Source organism: Phodopus roborovskii, unplaced genomic scaffold (assembly GCF_943737965.1).
Source record: "Phodopus roborovskii unplaced genomic scaffold, PHOROB, whole genome shotgun sequence".
NCBI lineage: Eukaryota > Metazoa > Chordata > Mammalia > Rodentia > Cricetidae > Phodopus > Phodopus roborovskii.
Window position 1 is genome coordinate 22883796 of NW_026126549.1, and position 23655 is coordinate 22907450.

General features: G+C 38.2%; 1 protein-coding gene and 1 non-coding gene across 3 annotated transcripts in view; one reads left to right on the plus strand and one right to left on the minus strand.

Annotated features, from left to right (window-relative positions):
- Wdr7 (WD repeat domain 7) overlaps positions 1-23655 on the plus strand; it is a 233874-nt gene that overhangs the window by 142894 nt on the left and 67325 nt on the right. For both annotated transcript variants that reach the window (XM_051201101.1, XM_051201102.1), the window contains one exon: positions 17584-17770. In XM_051201101.1, coding sequence (XP_051057058.1) covers positions 17584-17770 — 187 coding nt within the window. The remainder of the gene's footprint in view (positions 1-17583; positions 17771-23655) is intronic.
- Positions 23285-23389, minus strand: LOC127234332 (U6 spliceosomal RNA). Its single transcript, XR_007835572.1, has one exon. It is a non-coding gene; the product is annotated as a U6 spliceosomal RNA (small nuclear RNA).

Below are 23655 nucleotides of genomic sequence, written 5' to 3' on the forward strand. Positions count from 1 at the left end.
AGTCCTCTTGTTATTCTCATTAAAAGTGATTTGAATTAAGGGTTTATACTAATGTCTATATTTGAGAAACCAACCAAAAAAAAAAAAAAAAAAAAAAAAAAAGTTTTCTTGTGGCTGGAAAGATGGCCTGTGTGTGAAATGCCTGCCTTCTAAGCACAAAGACCTGGGCTTGGCTCCCCAAAACCTATGTACAAACCACGTGTTGGACTTAATGTTTGTATTCCCGGCACTGAGGGGGCTGAGACAAACAAATCCCAAGGTGAAGCTCACTGACCAAAGAGTCTAGCCTAATTGATGAGCTCTGGCTTTAATGGAAGACCCTCTCTCAAAAAGAATAAGGTAGAGAGCAATTACAGAAGACCCCTTACATTGACCCCTGTCCTCCCCACTCATACACCACCTATGTGCACTCACCCCCATAGGAGCATGAAGCATCACACACAAAGAAGGCTTTTGATTTAAAGTGGTTGAAGGGGGGAAGGGATGGGGAAATGAGATGGTTCAGTGGATTAAAGTGCTTGCCCTTCAACCCTAGTTAGGTTCTATAGCTCACGAAAAGCTGAAAGAAGACAACCAGCACCCAAGAGTTGCTCTCTTCTCTCCACATCCAGGCTGTGGTACATATGCCTGTACACACACACACACACACACACACACACACCACAATAGATAAGTAAATGAAATTTTAATGTTTCTCCAGTTTCTTCCTTTTTTTTCTAAGATGTTCCTTACCATACCTGCATACATTTCTGTACAGTGCAGTCTTGTAGCTACTGGATGAAGTTGAGTTAAACTGAAAAGAACTAGGCCAGTGACAAAATAAACTCTGTTTGTAATAAGCACTAATCCTGTTTTGCATTTATTGATGAATGAATGATGGTAAGTAACTGTTGATCCTCAGTTTGCATCTCAGTGGCCTAATAAAGCCCTGTCCCTCACCTATTGCTTCAGAAGAATGTTAGTGATAAGGAATAATTAGTGATTTGTTCACAAGATTAAGTCTTTGATTATAATGCACAATAGATATACAAATTCTATATTTAACTTTTATTTGCCTCTTAATTGCATGGCCTGCTATGAAGTATTTTATCAGGCTGGAAAAATGGTTGCTATAATCTCTTATCCTCAGCCCCAGTGGACATTGCGATGTATTTTCTCCCAAATAGAAAAGGCCGTGCAGTTCCATTATATGCTGTAAAATGTTGCAGTGCCATCCATTTTAGCTTTGGTTGTCAGTTCATAGGGACAGTGTTCTGGGAATGAGGAGCAAATAAAAATGGCAAGAAGAGGATTTACTCATGTTTTTGTGCTAAAGTGGGAATAATATTGGCAGGTGGAGAATTCTTTGGACTCTTAAGCACTGAAAAAGAGTTTCTGGCCAAGAGAAGGTAATGCATTAAACCCAAACCCATTTAAAATTCTGCTTTGTCTGGCTGACCATCATATTATGAGAACAGTCTGCTCCCAGTGTCTCCTGTGCCAGTTCTGTGACCTTCCCATTGCCTCATGCAGTAGCCGCCTTGATTGGAGCAAGCCACCGTGCTTCTGGGAAGAACGGAGTTCTGGGCAGTAGCACAAGTCTTCAAATATTGATGTGGTCGCTCCCCAAGTAGGGCAGTGTTGTATACTTTTATGCAGAAAGTCATTTCAACTCTTTTCCTTGCCAGAAGTCATAATGCTGAACCTACAAATTGTCCATCAAGATAATTTGGGTAACTGTAGAGTTTGCTTTTTGGATATCCATATAGCATAAACACACATAACAAGCATGTTCAAAAAAATGTAATAATTTTAATGCTAAACTAAGATGGAAAAGTAACTCCTTTTCTGTTATGTACCTCCCTTACATCTGTCATCTAAATACATACACATGTAGTTAGTCTGTTTGCCAAACATAGGCAAGGGCTGGGGAAAGTGGTATGCATTAGCTTGTTTTGCATGTAATTGCCAGCTTGAAAATCAAACATGGTAAAATAGTAGCAGTTTACATGGCCCAGCCTAACACTGTAGAATCAGTTGTCCAATGATCTGGGAGTGTACCAAATCATACAAGCGTACGCCCAGATTAACATGTGAGCAGCAGACAAACAGGAATGGCTCTTGGGTGGTACAGGCTAATGAGTCATGACTCAGTCCAAGCCACAGTGTATTTACAACATATTTTGCTCAGCATATTATTCACTGTGAATCAAGTGTCTTATAGGTAGAATTATATGAATCCTCACAGCTTAAGTCCTCAAATTTTCGTATGTAGTTTCCCTTTTGGCATGGCATATTGCAATTTTACTTCTGAACTTATCAGTATCAAGATCATTGTTGTTGGTGATCTTATCTATTTACTAATGCCTTAGGTGGTAGTTGCTTGCTTTCAATGTAAATTCAAAAGGCAAATTTAAACCTTTCTTAAAATAATAACAAGTGTCTCATCTATCATGAAGATGGTGAGGCTTTTATTGGTCTAGCTTTTATCCTGTTAAATTTTTAAGATTCTTTTATTTATGCATATCTACCTATGTCTGTTTCTTACCCCCCTCCTTTTTTTTATTTATATTTGAAACAAGATTGCTTTACATGTCAGTTTCCATGTGAGTGTATGTCATCTGTGTAGAGCTAGAGTTACAGGTGATTATAAAATACCTGATGCAGATGGGAACTAAACTGTAGTCCTCTGGAAGAGCAGGGAGGACTCAGCCACTGAGCCATCTCCCTGACTCCTATCCTGTTTATTTTAAAGATTATATTTCTTTGTGGTGTTTGAGTTCTTTTAGTGAAATTGTAATTAGTTTGATATTTATAATAGTCATTTTCTAATGTAGTGTTATTTCAAAGCCTCAATCTTTAGAGAAGCTGTGGATTGTAAATGTTTTAACACTCAAATTTAATTACTTCTAAAGTTAATAACAACAATAGTGTGACTTTGGTACAGTGAAGTCTTCCATAGCCTTTGTTAAAAAAATAATAATTTATTGGGAATTTCATGCATGCATACAGTATATTTTAATTAGAGCACTCTCTGTTCCCTCTCCTGCAATTTCTTCTCTATCACCACCATTTTCTCCCAATTTCACACCCTCCCAATGTTTCCCACCCTCTCTCTCCTCCCACTGCCTGGCCCCACACTGAGTCTACTTAGTGTCATGTGCATGGGTGTAAGGCTATGTGCTGGAGCTTGGTAGTCTCTCTGGGACCACATTCCTGAAGAAAACTGACACTCCCTTTCCCAGCAGCCTTCAATTGCCAATAGCTCCTCAGCAAAGGGTGAGTTCCTTTAGCCTTAGCTCAGAAGATGCTAGGTGATTCAACATGAGACATCATCCGTTTTTACCATTGATGCCCTGTGGAAAGTGCAAATCAAGTGCAGTCATCTTTACTCTCTCCACCTGGAAACCAGGGTAGGGTATGTGGGTCTTCTCCAACAGAAAGGAAGTCACCAAGAAGCAGAAGTTTTCCCTTGCTGAAGGTACTTGTTGACTCTGCGGCCTTACACTTGAACATTCTGTCTTGCTGAAAACACTTTGCTTTGTGTTGTTTTTTAAAGCAGCTTTTCCTCACCAGAATCTTGCTTTGTGGATGAACTATGCACCCATAGAACATTGCAGGTTTGGTTTATACAACAACGAGAGGGTTGAAAACCTCAGGAAGTTTAAATCAGTATTAAATGAACGCAAAATGTTGATGTGTTCATTAAGATACTGTAAGGAGAAAGCACACAGGTGCTATTATAAACTGTCTATGGCTTGGGTGATAGGCAGAAGGCAGATTTGGTGATACAAGACTTAGCAGCAAATGAAGCTCAGACGTCTAGGTCTATCTTGGTCCACACAGTGCTGGACTGGTGCACTCTAGGAGTTCCTTTCCAATAGGGAAGCTTCAGAAAGCATTGTTCTGCATTTCATCTGGTTTTTATCACTTTTATTTGGGTGACACTAGAGAGTAATAGCACTGCCCTGGCAGCTGCAAAGTTAAGAATGTAATCTTTTTTTCAGGAGCAATGATAGCTTCTTGAATTTTATTCATAGTTATTGTGAAGAAACATGTCTCTGTGTTATATAAATCATGCAGGTGGCAAAAAATGTAATTTGAGATGGAAATACTTCCATGTACAGTGATTCAGAATTTAGAAGCAATTTTATCAGTTTGTATGAGCACTATAAGCTATACTGTACTATTTAGTTTAAAAATATGAATACCACTTACCGAAATCAAGCAGAAACATCAAATTTACTTTGATCACAAGTTCAAAATGGCACCAGATTTGTTGGGGTCATATACACTTCTATGTCATTTTGTTAATGATTTAAGGAAATTACTTTGTTACTTTGGAAACCAGCAAAAATGGAAATAAGCATTTATTCTGTGTTTTTATATGAATGTGCCTTGGTTTAATCAATTGGCAAGGAGAAGAAATTCTGTAAAGCTTTTAAAATTATTTTAAAATGTTATTAATTTGTGAGTATGTGTGAAAAAGAGATAGATAGGCAGATAGATGTATGGTATGGAAATGTATGTGTGGTGACTTGTGGAGGTCAGAAAAAGCCATCAGATCCACTGAAGCTGGAGTTATAGGTGAGTCATCCAATGTGGGTGCTGGGAACTGAACTCCTGAACTCTGATCCTCTGCTAGAACAAAAAGTGCTGAGCCATCTCTCCTGCCCCAGAAATTCTTCATAATAGTGTTCTAGTCAATTAAATTGGGATGGAATGATAAAGTTTGGTTATTTTCTTCCCCCTGTGAATTAACAGACCTGGACTACAGTTCCCAACCCCACCTTAAGTCAGTCTGACAGTATCCTTACTTCTGCTGGAAGTACATCATTCTCCAGATGGAATCTGCTCTGCTACTTTGTAGGAATACAGGGATCAGAGCATTTGAAACACTGTTGGAGGCATGTGATCATCAGAGCCAGACTTAAGAAAACTCCATGGTATATGGGACTTGACAGTAGGTAGAGGATCATCAAAGTATAAATTAAAAAATGTAAAAGGGATTTGCATTATATTAGTGTAAATAAGTAGTGAAGGAGAAGCAGACTTGGGGGGGGGGCAGAAAAAATGGATACAATTGCAGCCCTATTTGACTAATTTAAAGAATTGATTGTTATTCCAGACGTGATAATAGTCCTGTGGGTTGGTTTTTTTTTTTTTTTTAATGTCTCAATCTTTAAGACAGACATGATGAAATATTTATAAATGGGATTTGTTGCAAAGTAACTCAAGGTGCTAGAGAGAAGGAAGCCAAGAGTAGATCATTTTTTAAACCACATGAATTTATTATTCACAGTTTTGGAAAGTATAAAGCCCACCATCAAAGTTCCAGAAGGCTTGGTATATTATAAGGACTTGTATCTCATTGATGGCATTTTCTGATCTATATCATTATGTGCTAGAAAGGATGAACAAGTTATTTGAGGCCTATTTAATAAGAGTACTAATGACATAATCTCCTCCCAAAGCCTCTAATTGCTAACACTTTTACATGGGGTATTTTGATTTCAGCATAGGAACTCTATAGGACAGAGACTTTCAGATTATAGCATCTACACAGGTGGATAGTGTGTTGTTTGTGCAGAATCTACACAGATGGACAGTGTGCTGTCTGTGCAGTATCTACACAGGTGGACAGTGGGCTGTATCTACATAGGTGGACAATGTGTTGTATGTGCTGTCTGTGCAGTATCTACGCAGGTGGACAGTGTGCTATGTGTGACATCTACACAGATGGATAGTGTGGCATGTACACAGGTGGATATAGTGTGGCATGTACACAGGTGGATATAGTGGGTATATGTGGCATGTACACAGGTGGACAGTGTGCTGTCTGTGCAGGTGGAGCATGTGCTATCCCTGCAGTGGATAGTGTGCTGTTTGCAGGGTTTTTGTTCCTCTCTGTAACCATGAAATCTCCTTGAGGCTTTTGGGGGTTCACTTGCTCTTTTTCCTGTCCCTGTAAGAGTTTTCTGAGTGTGCACTTGACTGGTACAGTTAGATTCTTTCCATAACTGAAACAGGGCTCGTGCTGAGCTCCTTTACTGTCTCAGAGCAGAATTGATCTCATTTTCACATTTGATTCACCCTCTACAGATTTTGAAAGGAAGAAAAATGGCATTCTAGCTCACTTTAACTAGGCCAGAGTTAATAAGGTGCAAGCTGGAAACCCATCCTTGTGATATTTGCTGCTTTTTTCTGCCTTGTTTGGATGTGCTAATGCAGTAGGGTTTCTGGTGAACAGCCTTCAGCATCCTGGAGGAGTTCTGATGGACATCATGGTGTATTTCATCCAAAGTTTCAATCATAAAACCCTTTTGCAGATAACATCCACATTGCAGGATATTACCTAGATAATATGTTTTTGTATAAGCAATGAACCTAATTTGGACAGGACTTAGGGTTCCGAGTCAAGAAGCTTCATTCATTCTAGCAGTACCAATACTGTGTTGTTTATAGTTTCTGGCAACAATTTTTTATCACCTCCCCCCAAAGAAAATGAAACTAGTATTATATTCCTCAAAAAACTATTTTCAGAATTAAATGACCTAGCACCCATCATTACACAGCAGCACTACCCTGCTGCCTACCAGTCAAGGAGCAAAGACAGATTTCTCTTGAGCATCATTCCTTCCATTCTGTGGTCCTTTTTATTTTTCCTTATTGTTTGCTAAAATGGTTTATGGCGACTTAAAAAGGGTTAGAATACAATTAAGTTTTGCACTTTTTAAAAACTCCACTTTGAAACGTGAGTATAATTACAGTGATCATGCCTATGGTTAAAGAAAATAAAAATAGTCTAAATAATTAAGATGAGGTGATGGAAGGAGAGGAGTGTGATCTAGAAAAGCCTGCCCTCTGTTTGCAGCCATGCATTATCTTACTCAAGTGGGTTCATCCAAATCATTGAAAAGGTTTGTAAACCACCGCTCACCCCCACTCACCTTAGAGCCTTCTACATTTACCACAATATTCTCACTAGCAGGGAGAAAGGTATGATTTTTCTTTTAATTGGAAGCAGGTTGAGGAGGAAGGTGTGGCACGAGAGAACATACTTCAGTTGCCTGAGGGACATTGTGATTTTCATGGAACAATGTACCCTTACCCTGACATTTTAAACTATGGCTAGGTGCTATGTCTCATTCACAAGTCTGTGAAAATAGCTAAAATGATGAAGCAGTAGTGTTCTGTTATACATTCCTATATATGGACAAATGATTTGATGGTATCAAGTTAAATCCATACATGGATATAAAGCCTTAACAATATTTTGGTGGTCTTGTTTTTTATTACTGATCCCAGGTGATTTAGAAGGATTTGGATTTGTGTATGCATGCGTGTGTGTGTGTGTGTGTGTGTGTGTGTGTGTGTGTGTTATGTGTGGTGTGTGTGTGTGTGTGTGTGTAACAAGCAAGTACTATAGCCTGTTTCAGGTTTTACTTAAATGTCAATGATAGTAAAATAACAGAAAAACAAATTTCTTAGTTTGATTTACAGTGTCACTTCCTTCATGTCTATTAAAAAAGAACACTGGCTTGTGGTGATTTTTGGTTATGTTGAAGAACTAACTGTTAATCTGTATATAGCTGTTTTACAAGTTTAGTGAAAAAGAGCTATATTTGAAAAAAATTGTTTTTACCATTAAAATTATATATTAGCCAATACAGTATGAAGCATCTAATTGCTTCCTGTCCCTTCCAAAATTACTCAGCCTGAAAAGATAGCACATATTGATTTACTGTATAGTAAATGTTCAGTGGTCTCTGTTACTCTAACATGCACGCACACACCACACTTACATACACTTCAGTCAACTGCCCATCAAACCCTTGCTTTCATCAGCTGTCACCAAGTAAGGATGCAATGTCTTTATCCTCTGTAAAAGGAAATAGCATTAAACGCACAAAGTAAACAGCAATGGTAATGTGAGTTTCACATGTAAGGTCCCTGTTTGCTTTTGTGATCAAAATTAAAACAGATTTCCCAAGGCAAAATGCCCATCTCTCAACAATGTATTATCAGTCTGTTTATGTATGTGCACACATAATAGTGTCTGCTTCAGAGTTGCCTGTTTATACTGTGAGAAGCAATCTCAAGATGTATTTTTGATAATGTTTTTAGAAATTCATATAAATATTATATGATTTCAGTTGTTCTTTCCCCATGATCTTGCTTTATTTCAGGAAAGTGCCACTAAACTAGACGATGGGGTTTTATTCATATGATAGACTCTGGAATTACAACTATATCAGCTTTTGTCATCCTACATTATGATTTTTCCCAGCGCGGGCTGAACTACTAGTTTTAACCATCGGGAAGCTAACTCAGTAAAATGAGTGAGCAGGTCCAGCAGAAGCATTTTAGAGGACTGGCTCTAAGGCCTGGAAGCAACAGACTCTAGAAGTAATGTTGGGGGAGGGGGACATTTCTTCTTAAATGAGGTAAATCATCATCTAGGATTTTTAGTCTGTGATATTGGTTGCTTCAAGTATTTTTGAGATTGACATGACTTTTTCTTTGTTACAGCTTCAGAGAAACCTGAATATTTTAAAAATGTATTTGACCTTCTCTATTTGAACATTAATACCTATGCCCTGTTTAGATTTTCCCAGAAGTCTGGTAAACACACGGACACCCTTTGTATCCTAGAGCAGTGAGGTGGACCGAGTAGGGAGCTGGTGTTTACTGGAGCGTTCCCATTAACATAGCCACCACTTCTAGTTAGATAATGGACTCAAAGGTTAAGAGCAGAGGATTTCAACAGCTCCAATCAGCAGGGCCTTCCCAGGGCTAATTACCTCTTTACTGCGCTGACTCTAATGTGACATGTTTATTGCTTTAACTAACAACTCATTAGCTTAGTTGATGTTTTTGTCAATATTAATTCGTTCATTTAAGCCAAGTCAAAGCTTAAACAAAGATGTCCAGACTGAGAAACGGGCAGCCAAGTGACTTTTGTTTGCCCATCTTCCCCAACCCCTTATTCACATTCATTGAAATGAATGTGTAGAAAGGGGGCTGTTTAAAGTGCATGCATGGAGAAGGCTGGCATTTGTCCTTTTCCCGGTACCCAGAACAATTCTGAGTGTGCTTGTATGCTGACTTCAGTCTGCCTGTAACAGATGTTGTGTGTACAGCCTTGGTGATCTCCCACCATGTGTCTGTGAAAGGCTAACCTGCATGCAGTTCTTTGTTCCAGCTCAGGCTTTACTGTTAGTAGAAAAGGAGACCAAGTAATATTTCATAAGATTTTATTCTTCTCTTATGGTGTCATCATGAGACTGCTCTGAGATTTATCTTACAATGATTGTATGACTTTCTTAATTATCTTGATTCAATTATTTAAAAGAAAGTACAACTGTGAGGTGATAATGGAGTATTTCACTTCTTTCCACTTTTCTTGTGGATTTTTGCCCTCACCTTTGGTTAACATTAATAGATGGTTCTTGCTTGGTTTCATGTGGCTTTTTATTTTATATCTTTCAAATTTTGTTTCGGGTGTATGACTGTTTTGCCCGAATAGATGCATGGGCTTCTTGTATGTGCCCAGAGCTTGTGGAAGTCACAAGAGGGATTTGGAAACGCTGAATCTGCCTGGAACTGGAGTTACAATGGCTGTGAGACACCAGGTAGAGCCTGGGAGTCAAACCTGGATCCTCTACAAGACCAACAAGAATCCTTAAGCACTGAACCATCTCTCCAGTTTCTCGTCCTTTTGAGTTATGGTTGGGTTCTTAAGCATTACAGTTGTATGAGTAGACAAAAGAACCGTGTTCCTCAGATTGAGTGTAACTTCCGAACCCTGGGATTTAATTGACAAGTCCTCTCCACCAGATGTTTAATGGCACTGAAATGACAAGTCCTATGGGAACCAAACCTGGGTAAAGTGAGACAAACAAGGGAATTGCGTCTTGGGAAAGCCATCCTCTGTATTAAAGGCTAGAACCCCACTCTGATCCTAACAGATAATCAGACCCATAGAGGGCTCATAAAAAGTGTGCATAGAACATAAAACGGAAGTACTTGTACCTTTCCCATCATTCTCTACCAGTAGTAGGTTCCATGGACACAGAGTATTATCAGCAATCGTGGGAATTACTCTCATAGGAAGTAAAAATACTTTCATTTGGATACGTGTATACATTCTATACTAAAATTCTGACTATATTCATCTCGGTAACTTTCTCAGCTACCATTATTTACTGATGCTGCTTCGTGATTTTCTACCTGTCTATTGAAACCTTATTAATATCACCAGTAACTTACACAGTTGCAAATCCCATTATCACGTTTAGTCTTTGTGTCAGTCTCTTCATCACACTTGACAATTCTAGCTCTATAAGAGCCTGAAACAACAACAATAACTACTACTACTACTACTTCTTTTTTTTTATTTAAATTTAAAACAAGCTTGTTTTACATGTCAATCCCAGTTCCCCGCACCCTCCTGTCCTCCCCTGTTCCCCCCACTAACTCCCATCCCACCCCCTTTCTGCTTCCCAGGGAGGGTGAGGCCTTCCATGGGGAGTCTTCACAGTCTGTCTATCATTTGGAGGGAGCTTGTTCCACATAGAGGGGTAGATACTCCCTCAGCCTACTTCTCTTGGTTTCTGAGACACCATCTTCTCGCACCTCTTTGGCCAATTACACTGTTTTTGTATTTAAAAATTCTTTTATATGCATGCTCATTCTTTAGGTATATAAATGGATGGTTTCCAGATTTGTAACTCTGGCCTTAGTTTTCCTGCCCTGTCATTGGTGAGCCTTTCAGTTGCCCTTCACCTGCTGAGAAGAGAACAAGGAAGTATTTGGATTGGTCGATATTCTGTGGATTGTAGATTGTTACAGGTCTCTGATCTCATAAACACTTCATTGCTAACCAAACCTACCCAACTGTTGGCACTTTCTTCTTCTTTTTGGTAGAAGGCCATGTGCACTGAGCAATTATCTTTTTGTTTGTAGGATGGCCAGTCTATCTCATATCTTAGTCTGTTAATCCAAAATGGGTTATACCAAAGCAAAATGAGACTGAATTTCCCCGTGTGATGCAACTCTTATTTTGACCTTCAGTAAGATGAGAGAAAAAAATTTGTACTTTGTATCCTAGAGTTACAAAGGAAGGAAACAAGTAATTATTTTAAACTAGGACTATTTTGGTTAGACTAATACAAGGCTGAGTTTTAAAATATACCTGTTAGTTCTCTAACTTAACAGTTTTTTTTGTATTTTTTTTTTAATCAAAAGAAATGATGGCTTAATTTTTTACACTGCCCGGGAATGCAGGTGTTGTTCATTGTTTGCTTATTTGTTTGTTGTTGAAACAAAGTCTTATTATGTATCTCTGGCCTGGAACTAACAGAAGTCATCCTGTCTCTGCTTCCTAAGTCTGGAAGTTAAAGGCCTGTGCCACCAGCACAGTTATAAAAGTGTTTCCTAATTATTCCATACTTACAAATAACATATATTAGAATCATTTTTAATCAAATCAAGTACCTGTATGAAGCAAAGAAATAGAATTCTCTTGGCACTCTGCCATCCCTGTTTTTTGATGGACATAGCAAGTAGGAAAAGGTTTCATTTACTAGGTTACACTTTGAAATAAGTGGCCAATCATTATTTATTCATTTTGCACTCATTGTAATGGCATAAATCATAATAAATTCATTTGGTTTAAAGTGTATATAATATTCTTTCCCTAGGGAATTTCCCTGTAATTGAGCTATTAATTAAAGTATTTAAAAAATATGACCCTTTTTCCTTCTCTGCTATTTAGAACCAAGGATAGTTAGTGGTTGTTTAGCATCCATGATTCCAAGTCTGCTGAATGAGGCTGTTGTGACTAAGACTATTGCCTGGTATTGGAATGAGCAGAGCTGAGATCACTATTTATGTTTCCTTCCGTGCACAGTCTCTGAGGCCACATAGGAAAATTCTCTGTATTGCTATGGTGTTTTAAACCAGTAAGAAAATGCTATTTAGTTTTTCCTTGTTCAAGTCTGATTGGGGCTAACTTCTGTTTACATTTCTAATTCTTAAATCTTTTCTTTCTAGCTAATATTTTCCCACCAGAATCGATGATCATAAAACCCAGAGTTGTTCTGAACTTGATGCCTCCTCCCCTCTCTTACATTGTTCTTCCTTCTTCTGCAGCCTATACTTATCCAGTAAATCCATCCTCTGATGACAAGGAGCTGATTGCTAGAGGGTTTATGATAGTGAGTTCTTGACCTAGACTTGGCTTGGGTAACCACGAGAGTCCTATGAGGTCTTCAGGTTTCAAATAAGAAAGGATGATTAACCTTAGACAAAATTACAATGAAAGGATTTTTTAAAAGCCACAAATGAGAGGCTGGGCAAAATATCACTGGTTTCATACTTCTATGAGATCTTTTCTTGTTGAGTGACATTCTATACAAACTGGATAGAACTGTGGAAAATAAATATAATGATTGTGTTGTGCTACTATGTCTAGCAGGTGGGTGACTCTGTGGGTTGTTTGTGTCCTATGTGAACCCAAAAAGCCTGCTTTTCTACATGATTGTTGTATTTGTGATGTGAAGTCTCACTGTCGAGGTAGAGTCCGTGAGGAAATTGAAACAGTAGTATATAGACGTCATCAAAAAAATAGTGATGAAAATTATACACGATGCTCATACAAGTGTACAGCTATAGTTCTTTTCAGCTAATAAAGCGTTTTCTTGTAATATTAAGTACATTGTTTAATAAATTGAGTCTGTGTCCTTTGTGATAAATACATGTTTCAGAATGCAAATTCATTAAACATTTTCTGTAATATCATTATAGCACAAATGCATTCATGTGCCTCTGTGCTATTATTCATATATTTATTTTTGAAAAGCCTTTGTAACTAGGGAGATATTACAAAATAATTAAGCACTGTTGGGTAATTTTTGTTTTTGTTGTTGTTGATTTGGTTTTTGCTTGTTTGTTTTGCTAATTTATGATTGAATACTGTTCCTTGTGACAAAGCAAAGCAGTGAGTGAGCCTTAGCACAATGCTTCCTAACCCCTTTTAACCACAGCTTGTAAGGGCTTTACTTTGCTATCTGTCTCAGCCCTTTTCTCTGTTTTAGTGTTTTACTGTTAGAGCAAAGTGTGAACATTTTCTTGCGCCATTGCTCTCTTATAGCACTTTTAGAAACCATTCAGATTAAAGTTGCCATCCTTCAAAAAATAAGAAATGAAGTAAAATAACACTAACATATTAGCTATTGACATTACCGTTGGCTGCATGTAGACAGAATTTTCTCAACAGCCAGAGGCTCAGAGTTAATTGTGATTTATCCAGTGCTGGGCTTTTGTGTGTTCAGCTTTTATTTTGTTCTCCTGGGTTCAGCATCTGTCAGAACTTGGCAGTGTGCTTGTACCTTCGACTCCACAGAGGTGATGGTGACAAGCTGAGTGCTGAATTCTCACTATAACACTGTCACCATCTATACCACTCACTCACAGGTAGGGAAAATTTACAGTTCCATCATTTAACCCCGGCTTTGGCTCCAGATTGTACAAATTATTGTATAAACTTAGTTTGTGTTGAGTTGAGGTAGCGCCCCTTGATGTGTGTAGTTCAGAGCCGGTGGACAGTATGACTAAATATTTCTGAGTCATAGAGAAAGAATTTCTTTGTAGTTCTTCACGACATTAAATCTGTCAAAGTGGCTGTGCATAGCAGTTTCAAGTACCACAAGCCAGTAAAGTTTAGAGAATTATATTTGGGGAAATTTAGAACTGTTTAAGTTTTTTTTTTTTTTTTTGTCTGATAAGAACATTAGAAAAATACGTATGCTACACACATACAGGATTGGTTGACTATACTGCATAAACACAGCACACATACAGCACCACACCTGTATGCATAAGTAAAAATAAAAACAGGCAGTGTGTTGTAGTATGTTGTTTGTTAAATACTTAGTTTACAGTCAGTGCAGACTATGTGCTTAACATGAGTACTGCCTGCCTTTAATCATTAGATTGGTTCAGTAGAAAAAAATGAAGAAAGGGGAGTGGCAGAAATTGCTTGCTGCATACCCTTTTGCTGTTTATACAAAGCTCGGTGTAATTCCCAGATTTTGCTGCATTTTGCTTTGCTTGGACTGTTTTCTTCCATTTACCTTTACCTCTGATTAGCTTATTCCTACTTAAAATTCCTTTAGGGCATTGATGCCAATATTGCTGTTTAACAGTATTATGGAATATTACTTTAACTAGGCAAAGATGTGTTATATTTGTTTATGCTGCAGAATATTACTTTTAACTGTAAAAGCTACCAGCCAAGCATTTATAATTGATACGAAGTATCTGTGTGGTTAATTGGGAGCCAGCTGGTGGGACAGAGCTGACTGACAGAACAGAAAACTCTGCACACAAATGGCACCCCATGTTGGGTACCAGATAATGCAATTTCTTTTACCATCTATTATAAAATAAAACTTGGGGATAAATATTAATGCTAAAACCCTGAGATAATCACAAAGAACCATAAAACACACAGCCACAGTTGAACACAGTAAACCATACTTCCCCAGTTGAAAAGGCCACACAACTTCTTCATCCTGGAAGCATCTCTCGAGTCTGCCAGGTAACTCTATGCTCCATTCTGACCAGCTGAATGTGACCTTGCCTCTCAAACCAACACCTGACTCCATTGGACACTGGGCTACAACATAGACAAACTTCCATAACACATGTTATGTCTACAGTGAGGTCAGATGACACTGAAATGTTCAACACATTGTTTCTAGGAAACTTATTCCTCTTTGACTTAGGGAGTCCTAGTGCTAAGATTGGAAGCCATTTCTGCTGGTGCTTCAGGACGTCTCCAGAGAACAGCGGGATGGATTTATCTATCTGCACCTTCTACAACTTCTTGAAAACACACAGGAAGGTGACAGTTTTCTTGTCATTTTGTACAGCATTCTGACTTGCTGCATCAGGGGCTGCATTAGAAATGTGCATGCAGTAGAGGCAAATGTGAATTCCATGATAGGCACTAGTGTGTACTGTGCTGATGAAGTCAGAAGATGCAGAGAGTTACAAGAAACACAGTTCCTGCCTTCAAGTGGCTGGCACAATTAACAGAGGAAAAGAGAAAGAGCAGAAATGTTTGAAGAAAAAAAAAATGGCCAAAGTGTAGAGAATAGTGGATTACTTTTTTTTTTTTAAAGAAATGTGTTCATTCTTTGTTCTGAAAGCAAAGCATAAAGGTTTACTAGTTCATTGACATGGTTGAACATGGGTAAATTCATAAATCCCATATGAAGTATTTATAGACCTTCTGAGTATACTTTTTTAGTTTCACGCATGAGTAGTGAACCCATGGTCACAGCTGCTTTGTCATTCAGACACAGAATTGGTGTTTGTGTCTATGTATGTAGGGTTCTAGGGGAAATGCTTTGGCATTCTGCAGTTTTATATATGTATGCATGTATATGTATTTTTAATATGTTTTTTATTAGTAAAATATTGGCTTTGCTGTGGCATTTTCGTATGTTCTTTGTATTTTGCTGATACTCCTTTCCCGTTTCTTTCCCCTGTCCTGCTGATTCACCTCTGCTGGTCTTGCATAGCTACCCTGTTGTTTATTTATTGTGTGTAGGTGAGAGCATGCCATGCTACAACATAGAGACAGAGTCAGAAGACAGCCAAGGCAATAAACTCAGGCTCTCAGGCTTAACAGACAGGAGCTATCAAGTCACATGTGATCTGTTAACTCTCCCACCTCTCAATAACATCTTTTTCCTACTTTAGTTTTCTTTTTTAGTTTTATAGGTTCCACCCACATCCCTAGAAATGTGTATGAAAAATCAAAATCTAAGATCTGCATATGAAAGATACGTGGTATTTGTTTTTCTGAATGAGTTACTCCATTTAACATACTTCCCATTTCTATCCATTTTCCTGAAAATGTCATGATTTCATTTTCCTTTATAACTAAATAAATTTATATTGTATGCATACACTTTTATTTATTTATTTATTTGTTCATTCATTCATTCCAATAGATTCTTGAAGGGTTCTGTGAATGAGAAGTTCAGAACCGCCTGTATACATAGACTCAGACTTATGGAACTTTTCCTTCTCACCTCCATTTCAAACCATTCTACCCAATACTTAACTACTTAAGATTAAATTAATTTTTGTGCCAGATATATTACAGTTTATACACCATGTTCTTTTTAGAAAATGGATGGATTAGGCCAATGAGATGGCTCAGCAGGTAAAAGCACTTACTTTCAAGCGAGATCTCTCGAATTTGATTCCCGGTACTCACATAGTAGGAGAAAACCATCTCCCAGAAGTTGTCTCTGACACACAATAAATAAATAAGGAGAGGAAGGAAGGAGGCCATTTTAGACAGCAAAGCAGAGACTAACTGAACCTGTTCTTCGTGAACCCTGCACACCAGGGTAATTGGCTGGGCAATACATTCTGTAGCATAGGCACAATCCACACTTGTACTTTTCATCAGAGAAAGCCATCGTTGCCACTGCTTCATAGACAAGGACACCAAGGCTCAGTGAGTAACTGATGTGGCAGTCTCTAGAAGCTAGAGAAGTGTGGTTAGCCCGCTGTGTGCGCCTGACACTTGTGCTTCTCTTTCTCAGAAGATTGCTTGTTTTATGATTCAGGGACTGCTTTGAATCTTTCCCTCCAGAGAAGAAGCAAAGAAGCTATTCAAAATGAGTTCTCTTAGCCTCAGGTTGTGGCATATGCTTTTAATTCCATCACCTGGGAGGCAGAGAGACCAAAAAAATGTGCCTTTGAGGCCAGCTGAGTCTACATAGTGAGTTCTAATATGGGCAGTTGGGGGTCTGACAGAGAGCATCTCAAAAAACAAACAAAAAATAAATGAAAAAAAAAAAACCCTAAATAAATAAGTAAAATTCCCATGATTTCTAGTGGTTTTCTGTTTGAATGTCAAAATGCCTTTTGAAGTGAATGGGCCTTTGCAGTTAATGGTCACTGACCATGAAGGAACAAACTGTCACTGGGCTCAACCTTCAACATAAAAAGAAAACTGTACATCCAAAGCTAGATTACTTGGTCACATTTAGAAATTATATTATGCTGTTTTTATACTTATATAATAAACTTGTGTGAAGAATGTTATTATAAATGTACCAGAGTGGGGAAACAAATGTCTCAAACCTCGCATCTCACATGGTGCCTTCTGTGGCCCCTTTACTGGTATTTCCTCTACAGACAAGTCTTCCTGATAAACACGTTTGCCCATGACTTATGTTAGATACAATAGAAAGGTTAGAAATGTTAAAATCCTACATTGCATTATTTGAATCATCTTTAATTTGTGATGCTGAGTTGAAAGGAGTATTGGCAGCTACGCCACTCATGTTTTAATGTAGAAATATGTACTTACATATAATTTTTATATAATGAAGCACTTGAGGATATGTTATAAAATACTGTAGCCTAAGTTTTTTCTTAGGCTTAACAAAGTATAAGTTCAAAATCTTTCATGGTTTCATTGTTCAAACCCTTTTTTTGGGAAAAATTAATATTTTCAAAGTATACTAATATTCTGATTTTTTTTGTTTGTTTGTTTTGTTTTGTTTTTAGGTAAGGCACTGACATTTCTTCTGCTACAGCCACCAAGTCCCAAACTTCCTCCTCATAGCACCATCCGGAGAACTGCCATTGACCTGATTGGGCGAGGGTTCACTGTGTGGGAGCCTTACATGGATGTGTCTGCTGTGCTGATGGGACTTCTGGAGCTGTGTGCAGATGCTGAGAAACAACTTGCCAAGTATGTGTGAATTCCAGTGTTGTTGTTGGAGGTATCAGTTATACTTTAGAAACTGGAATGTTTAATCAGCAGTAAATGTACTGGTTATGATGGCCATGATTGTAGCCACAGCATTCAGGATGCCAAATCAGGAGGATTGTTATAAGTTCAAAGTCAAACAGGGCTACACAGTAAGACCCTGCCTCAAAAAAATGAAAACAAAACAATATAAACTCAACAGAAAATAGAAAATTTAGATGTATGTAGCCTTGAGACAATGAATGATCTATTACATAATTTTCAAACTGTGTTTATTATACCATGAGACATTACTGACTAATGATTGTATAAACATATTGTTTATAAGGAAAATGATATACATAATTGATATTAGATCAAAACTGGTTTACTAATAGAAAATTGGACTAGACAATTTGGAGACTTGCTCCTCTACATTCCTGTTAATTTTTAAATTAACTCTAATGGCATTTCCTTTGCATATAGTCGTTGGCAAGTTGTATGATGATTGGAGTTGGGAAGGTAGGATGGCTCACTGGGCAAAGATACTTGCACCAAGGCTGGCAGTCTCTTGGCCCCACATGATGGAAGAAAAGGACAAACTCCTACAAGTTGTCCTGTGACCTCCCCAGGTGCAGTTCATATGCATGTGCACACACACACACACACACACACACACACACACACACACACACACACACAAAATGAAATGCATTAATAGATCATAACCATCACTTTAAAATAACTGAAGAGGAAAATGTACAGAAGGAGTTGCTAACCTGAAGTGAATAGGAACAGGTGCTGGTGAGCTGGCTAAGAGTGGTGGTGGTAAATATGGGCATTGGTGCTGTGTTGGAATCCAGTCTCCTGATTCCTGAACAGAGCTCTCTTTTGGTTGTATTATACATGTGGTATGAAATGGGCAGTTATCAACACGAGTGAGCTGAGAATATACAGCCATGACAACTACCAGTCCCCAATAATGCTAACCCCAAGTAGACACTATTGTCCATTAGGCACTTTCTCTCCATTCCTCTGTCTGTGTGCCGTAGGAAACACTAATCTCCAGCCTTTCTTAAATTTGCCTGTCCTAGGTAGTTCACAGAAATGACACCATGCATCCTGTAATCTTTCATGATTCACTTCTTTTGCTTATTCCTCTTATAGAATCCGTCCACATTACAGCGTATTTCACTGTGTGTTTTATTTTGTTTTAGTTGAATTCCATCCTACCTATGGTTAGACAGTGTCTTGTTTATCTGTTGATAGACGTGTAGCTATTTTTCACCTTTTGTTCTTGTGAACAGAGCTACTGTAAACATTCATATGTGCTTAATGTAAGAACTCATTTTCAATTTCAAAGTGGCTAAGACTTATAATTCCATGTTTAAATTTTTCAGGAGCCACCAAACTGTTTTTCATAGTGGCTGAATTTTCATTATAATCAGCACTATGCAAACAAGCTTTCCATTTTTCTATTTACCTTTTAAACTATCTCATATTAGTGAATAAAAGGGCTAGAAATTCCTCCATTGTCCCATGGTGCCTCTCTTTGTGAAAATGAATGACATACCAATGTCATCATTGTTGACATTTTTAAACACTAAAATGATCTTCTCTTTGCTTTAAGACTACTTTCTCTTATGCCCTGGTTCCCTCTGGTTACAGGATTTTGGGGGCCAACTGTCTTTCTGCTAGATGTGCAAAGTATACTTAAGTGGAAATCAGAGAGGCATCTGAAGGCTAGAATACAATGCTGTAGCTTTGCCTACAGATTAGCTATCTGTTGCCCAGTGTCCCCAGGTTAACTGTAGGAGGAGGGTATTCACTGCAACCCTAGACAGATGCTTTCCTTTCTTACCTCTTTTCACACCTCCATGTTTTCTAATGTCACCTTTTGGTTTCGCTCTCTACATGAGTGGAATTAAAGCATCTGTTTTAAAAGGTTGGTGCTAAATGAGATTATGTTTGCAAAGAACTTAGAGGAGTGGTTAGCACGTCCTCAGTGTTTTCATTTGTTTCTCAGTTACTGTGATAAAACATTCTGTCAAAAACCAACTGAGGACAGAAAGGGGTTATTTCCCTTACATTTTCCAAGTCACAATCTATCACTGAGAGAAGTCAAGGTAGGACCTTGAAGCCAAAACCATGGAGGAATACTGATTGCTCATGCCCTGCACTGGCTTTGGCTCATGCTCAGCTAGCTTTCATTCATACATACGTACACACACACACCACCCATGACTGCCTGCCTAGAGATGGTGGTATTGCCCGCAGTCAACTGGGTCCTTCTACATAAGTTAGCAATCAAGAAGATGACCCACAGACATGCCCACAGCCCATTCTCATAGAGGCAGCCGGGTGACTCAGGTTGTGTCAAGTTGAAAATAAAAACTATCCAGAACATTGAAAACATGGATGAAGTTACTGTCCTAGTAGCTGTGTAAGTGGAGATGCTGTTGTGATGGTCCCAGTGTTCAACACATTACAAGCTGGCAAATGTGTAGCTTTATAGATTAGTGACCAGAATAGTTTCTGATAAAGGAGGACAGTAGATATTTCTAAGGTGACTTTTGGAATTAGGAAGGAATGTTGGCCCATAAGTTTGCACCAGTATTAGAAGGCAGCTGGTCTTTGTGCAGATCTCAGGACATATTTTCTGCCTTTAGCCTCCTCCTGACTCACTGTTGTGTACCCACAGGAGAATGCAGCATGGGCTGCAGGTACTGAAGCTCTCTTGGTTTATCTGGAGAAGCATGTAATATGTTTAAGTACCCAAAAATATAGTTTGTTTTCAAATATAACAAAACCCAATTTCACAAGTTTATATGCTCTGTTTTGTTTTTATATACTCTGTTTTGTTACCTGGAATGAGTAGTAGCTTTCATTTTAGTTTTAGAGTTTACAATTTTGTTTTTGAAATAAGTTCACATCAAGCTTCTATCAGCAAAGCAAACATGTATATATGCCTTATCTACAGATAGTATGTGAAGAGACATAAGTCCTATGGTTTTCAGTAGGTAATTTAGATCACAAGTAAGTAATTTAAGTCACAAAGATTAGTATGATTTTTCTCTACACAGCTCTGAATAAATAAATGTAGCAGCATGTAGCCTTGAGGAGTCCAATGTACTTTTCATCATGATAAATTGCATAATAAGGAAGAAAATGTTTGCTTATTAATCTCTAACAAGGTTTAGATTGAAAATGGCCTCTTACATCCATGACACACTTCTTAGAGGCTAAGGGGTATTGAGATGGGGGACACAGAGCAGCAATGTACACAGGGTTAAAGGGGACTCTTACCACCTCCACCCCTCATGCCCTGCTGTGACTTATTTACTATGTGTACAATAACAGGGCTCAACTGCTGTGCTTCTGCCCATGATGCTAAGCTTGCTGTGTAAAAAAGCTTTTACATTAGACAAGTGCTTAGCATTTCAATTCACATTTATGTAAAGAGCAACCATAGTAGATATTTCCTACTATTCCCATTCTCGTGAGTTCATGAAGACAGGCTTAGGAGGGACAACTAGTTATGCAGAGTACACATCAGGGTAAAGTTCTTCCTTCCTCTCTTTCAAGCATGGGCATTCCCTGTCAGAATCAACTACTTGGAGTTCTTCCATAGACCTGTAGTTGCCTTGAAATCAATAGAATGTTTTCCTAGAATTCATAACACCTTGCTGTAGAATTCTGACTCATCACTTCTGTCTAGTTACAACATCAGCACTTATAAATTTTTTTCAGATAGTTTGCCCAAAGTTGTGCTTACTAATTACATGGACATTTATTAACTAATATATGAGAGGGACAATGCTAGATGTTTTTAGTTTCAGGTGGAATCGAACAGAGGTCCAGGACAGTGTCCAGGACATTGACGGGTTAGGGTTGGTAAAGAGGTGGACAGGCCTGATAGAGTGCATTAACAGGATAAGCAGGGTGTGGGCATCAGAAGAACGGGGATACACAACAGAACAAGACCAGGCACTGGCATGCCTTTAAACAGATCCTGAATAAAAGTGAACTTCCCCTGAGTTAACAACAGGATGCGAACTGGGATTCAGCCATCACGAAACACAACTGCTTCCTTTCCAGCTGTCTCTGGGAAGTAGAAAAGGTTAGGCTGATGGGTGGTTGTAACTGGAAGATGGACCTGCAGGTTCAAAGCACAGTCTTAAATTAATACTGGGGAAATTGGGATCCACTTCTTGGAGCTCTTAGTGTAATTAATAAATAATTTAAGAATTGACTTAAATGGAAGCTCAAGGACAATTTTATTAGAGTTTAAAAGAAAAAAAAAAAAAAAACCCATGGAGGCAAGCTGTAAATCTCAACAGCTTCCTGGAGGAGAATGGGGGTGGGGAGGGTATGCTGTTTAAGCTGTCCTGTCATGAAGGTCAGACACATAACAAACAAGCATCCACGTGGCTGGGAGGAAGCTTTATGGAAAAAGTAAGAAAGCCTAAAATGTTGGGGAGGCCCAAAGTGGTAAGCAGTATCTACTTAGAAAATGCATAGAAGGAGGGAGAGAGGGAGGGAGAGAAGGAGGGAGAGAGGGAGGGAGACAGGGAGGGAGGGAGGGAAGGAACATACACTATTCTGAGTAATTCAGAAAAGTGGGCAGGTGTACAAAGGTGCATGGCTACAAACCAGTAAACTACAATTCTAGGGGTAGGTGTTCTAGGAAGGAATATAGTATTCCCTAAAAGGACTTGTTCTGCCTACATCCTTACCATGCTTACTGTGAGCTGTCTTCCTAGGGGTGGTCCTTTAGCTAAGTGATTGACTTGGCCAAACTGGAGTGTTAGCAATTCTATTCTTACAAATGAGATTTTCCTTAATGGACCTTTATTGCTTCGTCTAATACACCCACCTCTGAAGAGGTGACCCCAAAATCATTTAGGAACTAAATTAGAGATCAAAGCCCCCCTCCCAATTTCTGGCATCTCTGGCTACAATGAGGCTATCAGGGGCTCAAGGGAAGTTTTGGGTTTTGTCTAGAGAAAACTGGGTACTTTTCTTGAAAGTCTTTTTGCCCTAAACTGTCTACCTAATTTCTATCTCCTGTTGGGCCTTTATCGCTTACTCTACCAATATGCAATGATTCTTGGGGATTTGTATGCTGTGCTTATTGCAAACACGTTCATTTATGCATATAGCTATCTGAGGCAGTAAACATGATTTTTCCCATTTTGTAAGTGCACATACACAGCTATAGTGTATGAATATGTGAGAGAAGCTATTTCTTGTTTTCTAGATGGTAAAATTACTGGGTTTAATTTCAGGTCTACTTGACTGCAAAAGCTAAAACTATAACACTATTTAAATAAGTATTACAAAGAAAATTGGCCAGGCTGGAATCTTCAATGTCCTTTTGTATTTTATATTTAATGAAATGTTCATTAAGGATTTTGTACCTTACAGAAATCAAAATTTTTACTAAAATATAACTAATTTAAAATATATATATATATGTATATATATATACATACATACATACATACATACATACATACATACATACATAGTGTCATAAATTTGGCTGCCAACCTTGCACAGGGCCACACTAATCTTCTCTGATGGTTGCAGTTTTAGTATTTGTGCTGCCAAAACAAACACCCACTAAATTCTTAAAGTAATGTGTTGGTTCTACTCATTTGTAATAGTAGGCAGTGATTTTAATAAAATATTGAGGTGATAGTCTCCATCAACTCCATCTGACCCAGTGCACTCAACATGAGAAGGGCTCTCAGCTCCTATTTCACAGCTATTCTAAAGGCTAATGCTTTTTGTTTGGTAAGTGATCAACAGGTAGTATCTTTTATGTGGATTTTTTTAAAGTTCAGTATGGACTATATAATAACACGGATTTATAGTGCAATTAT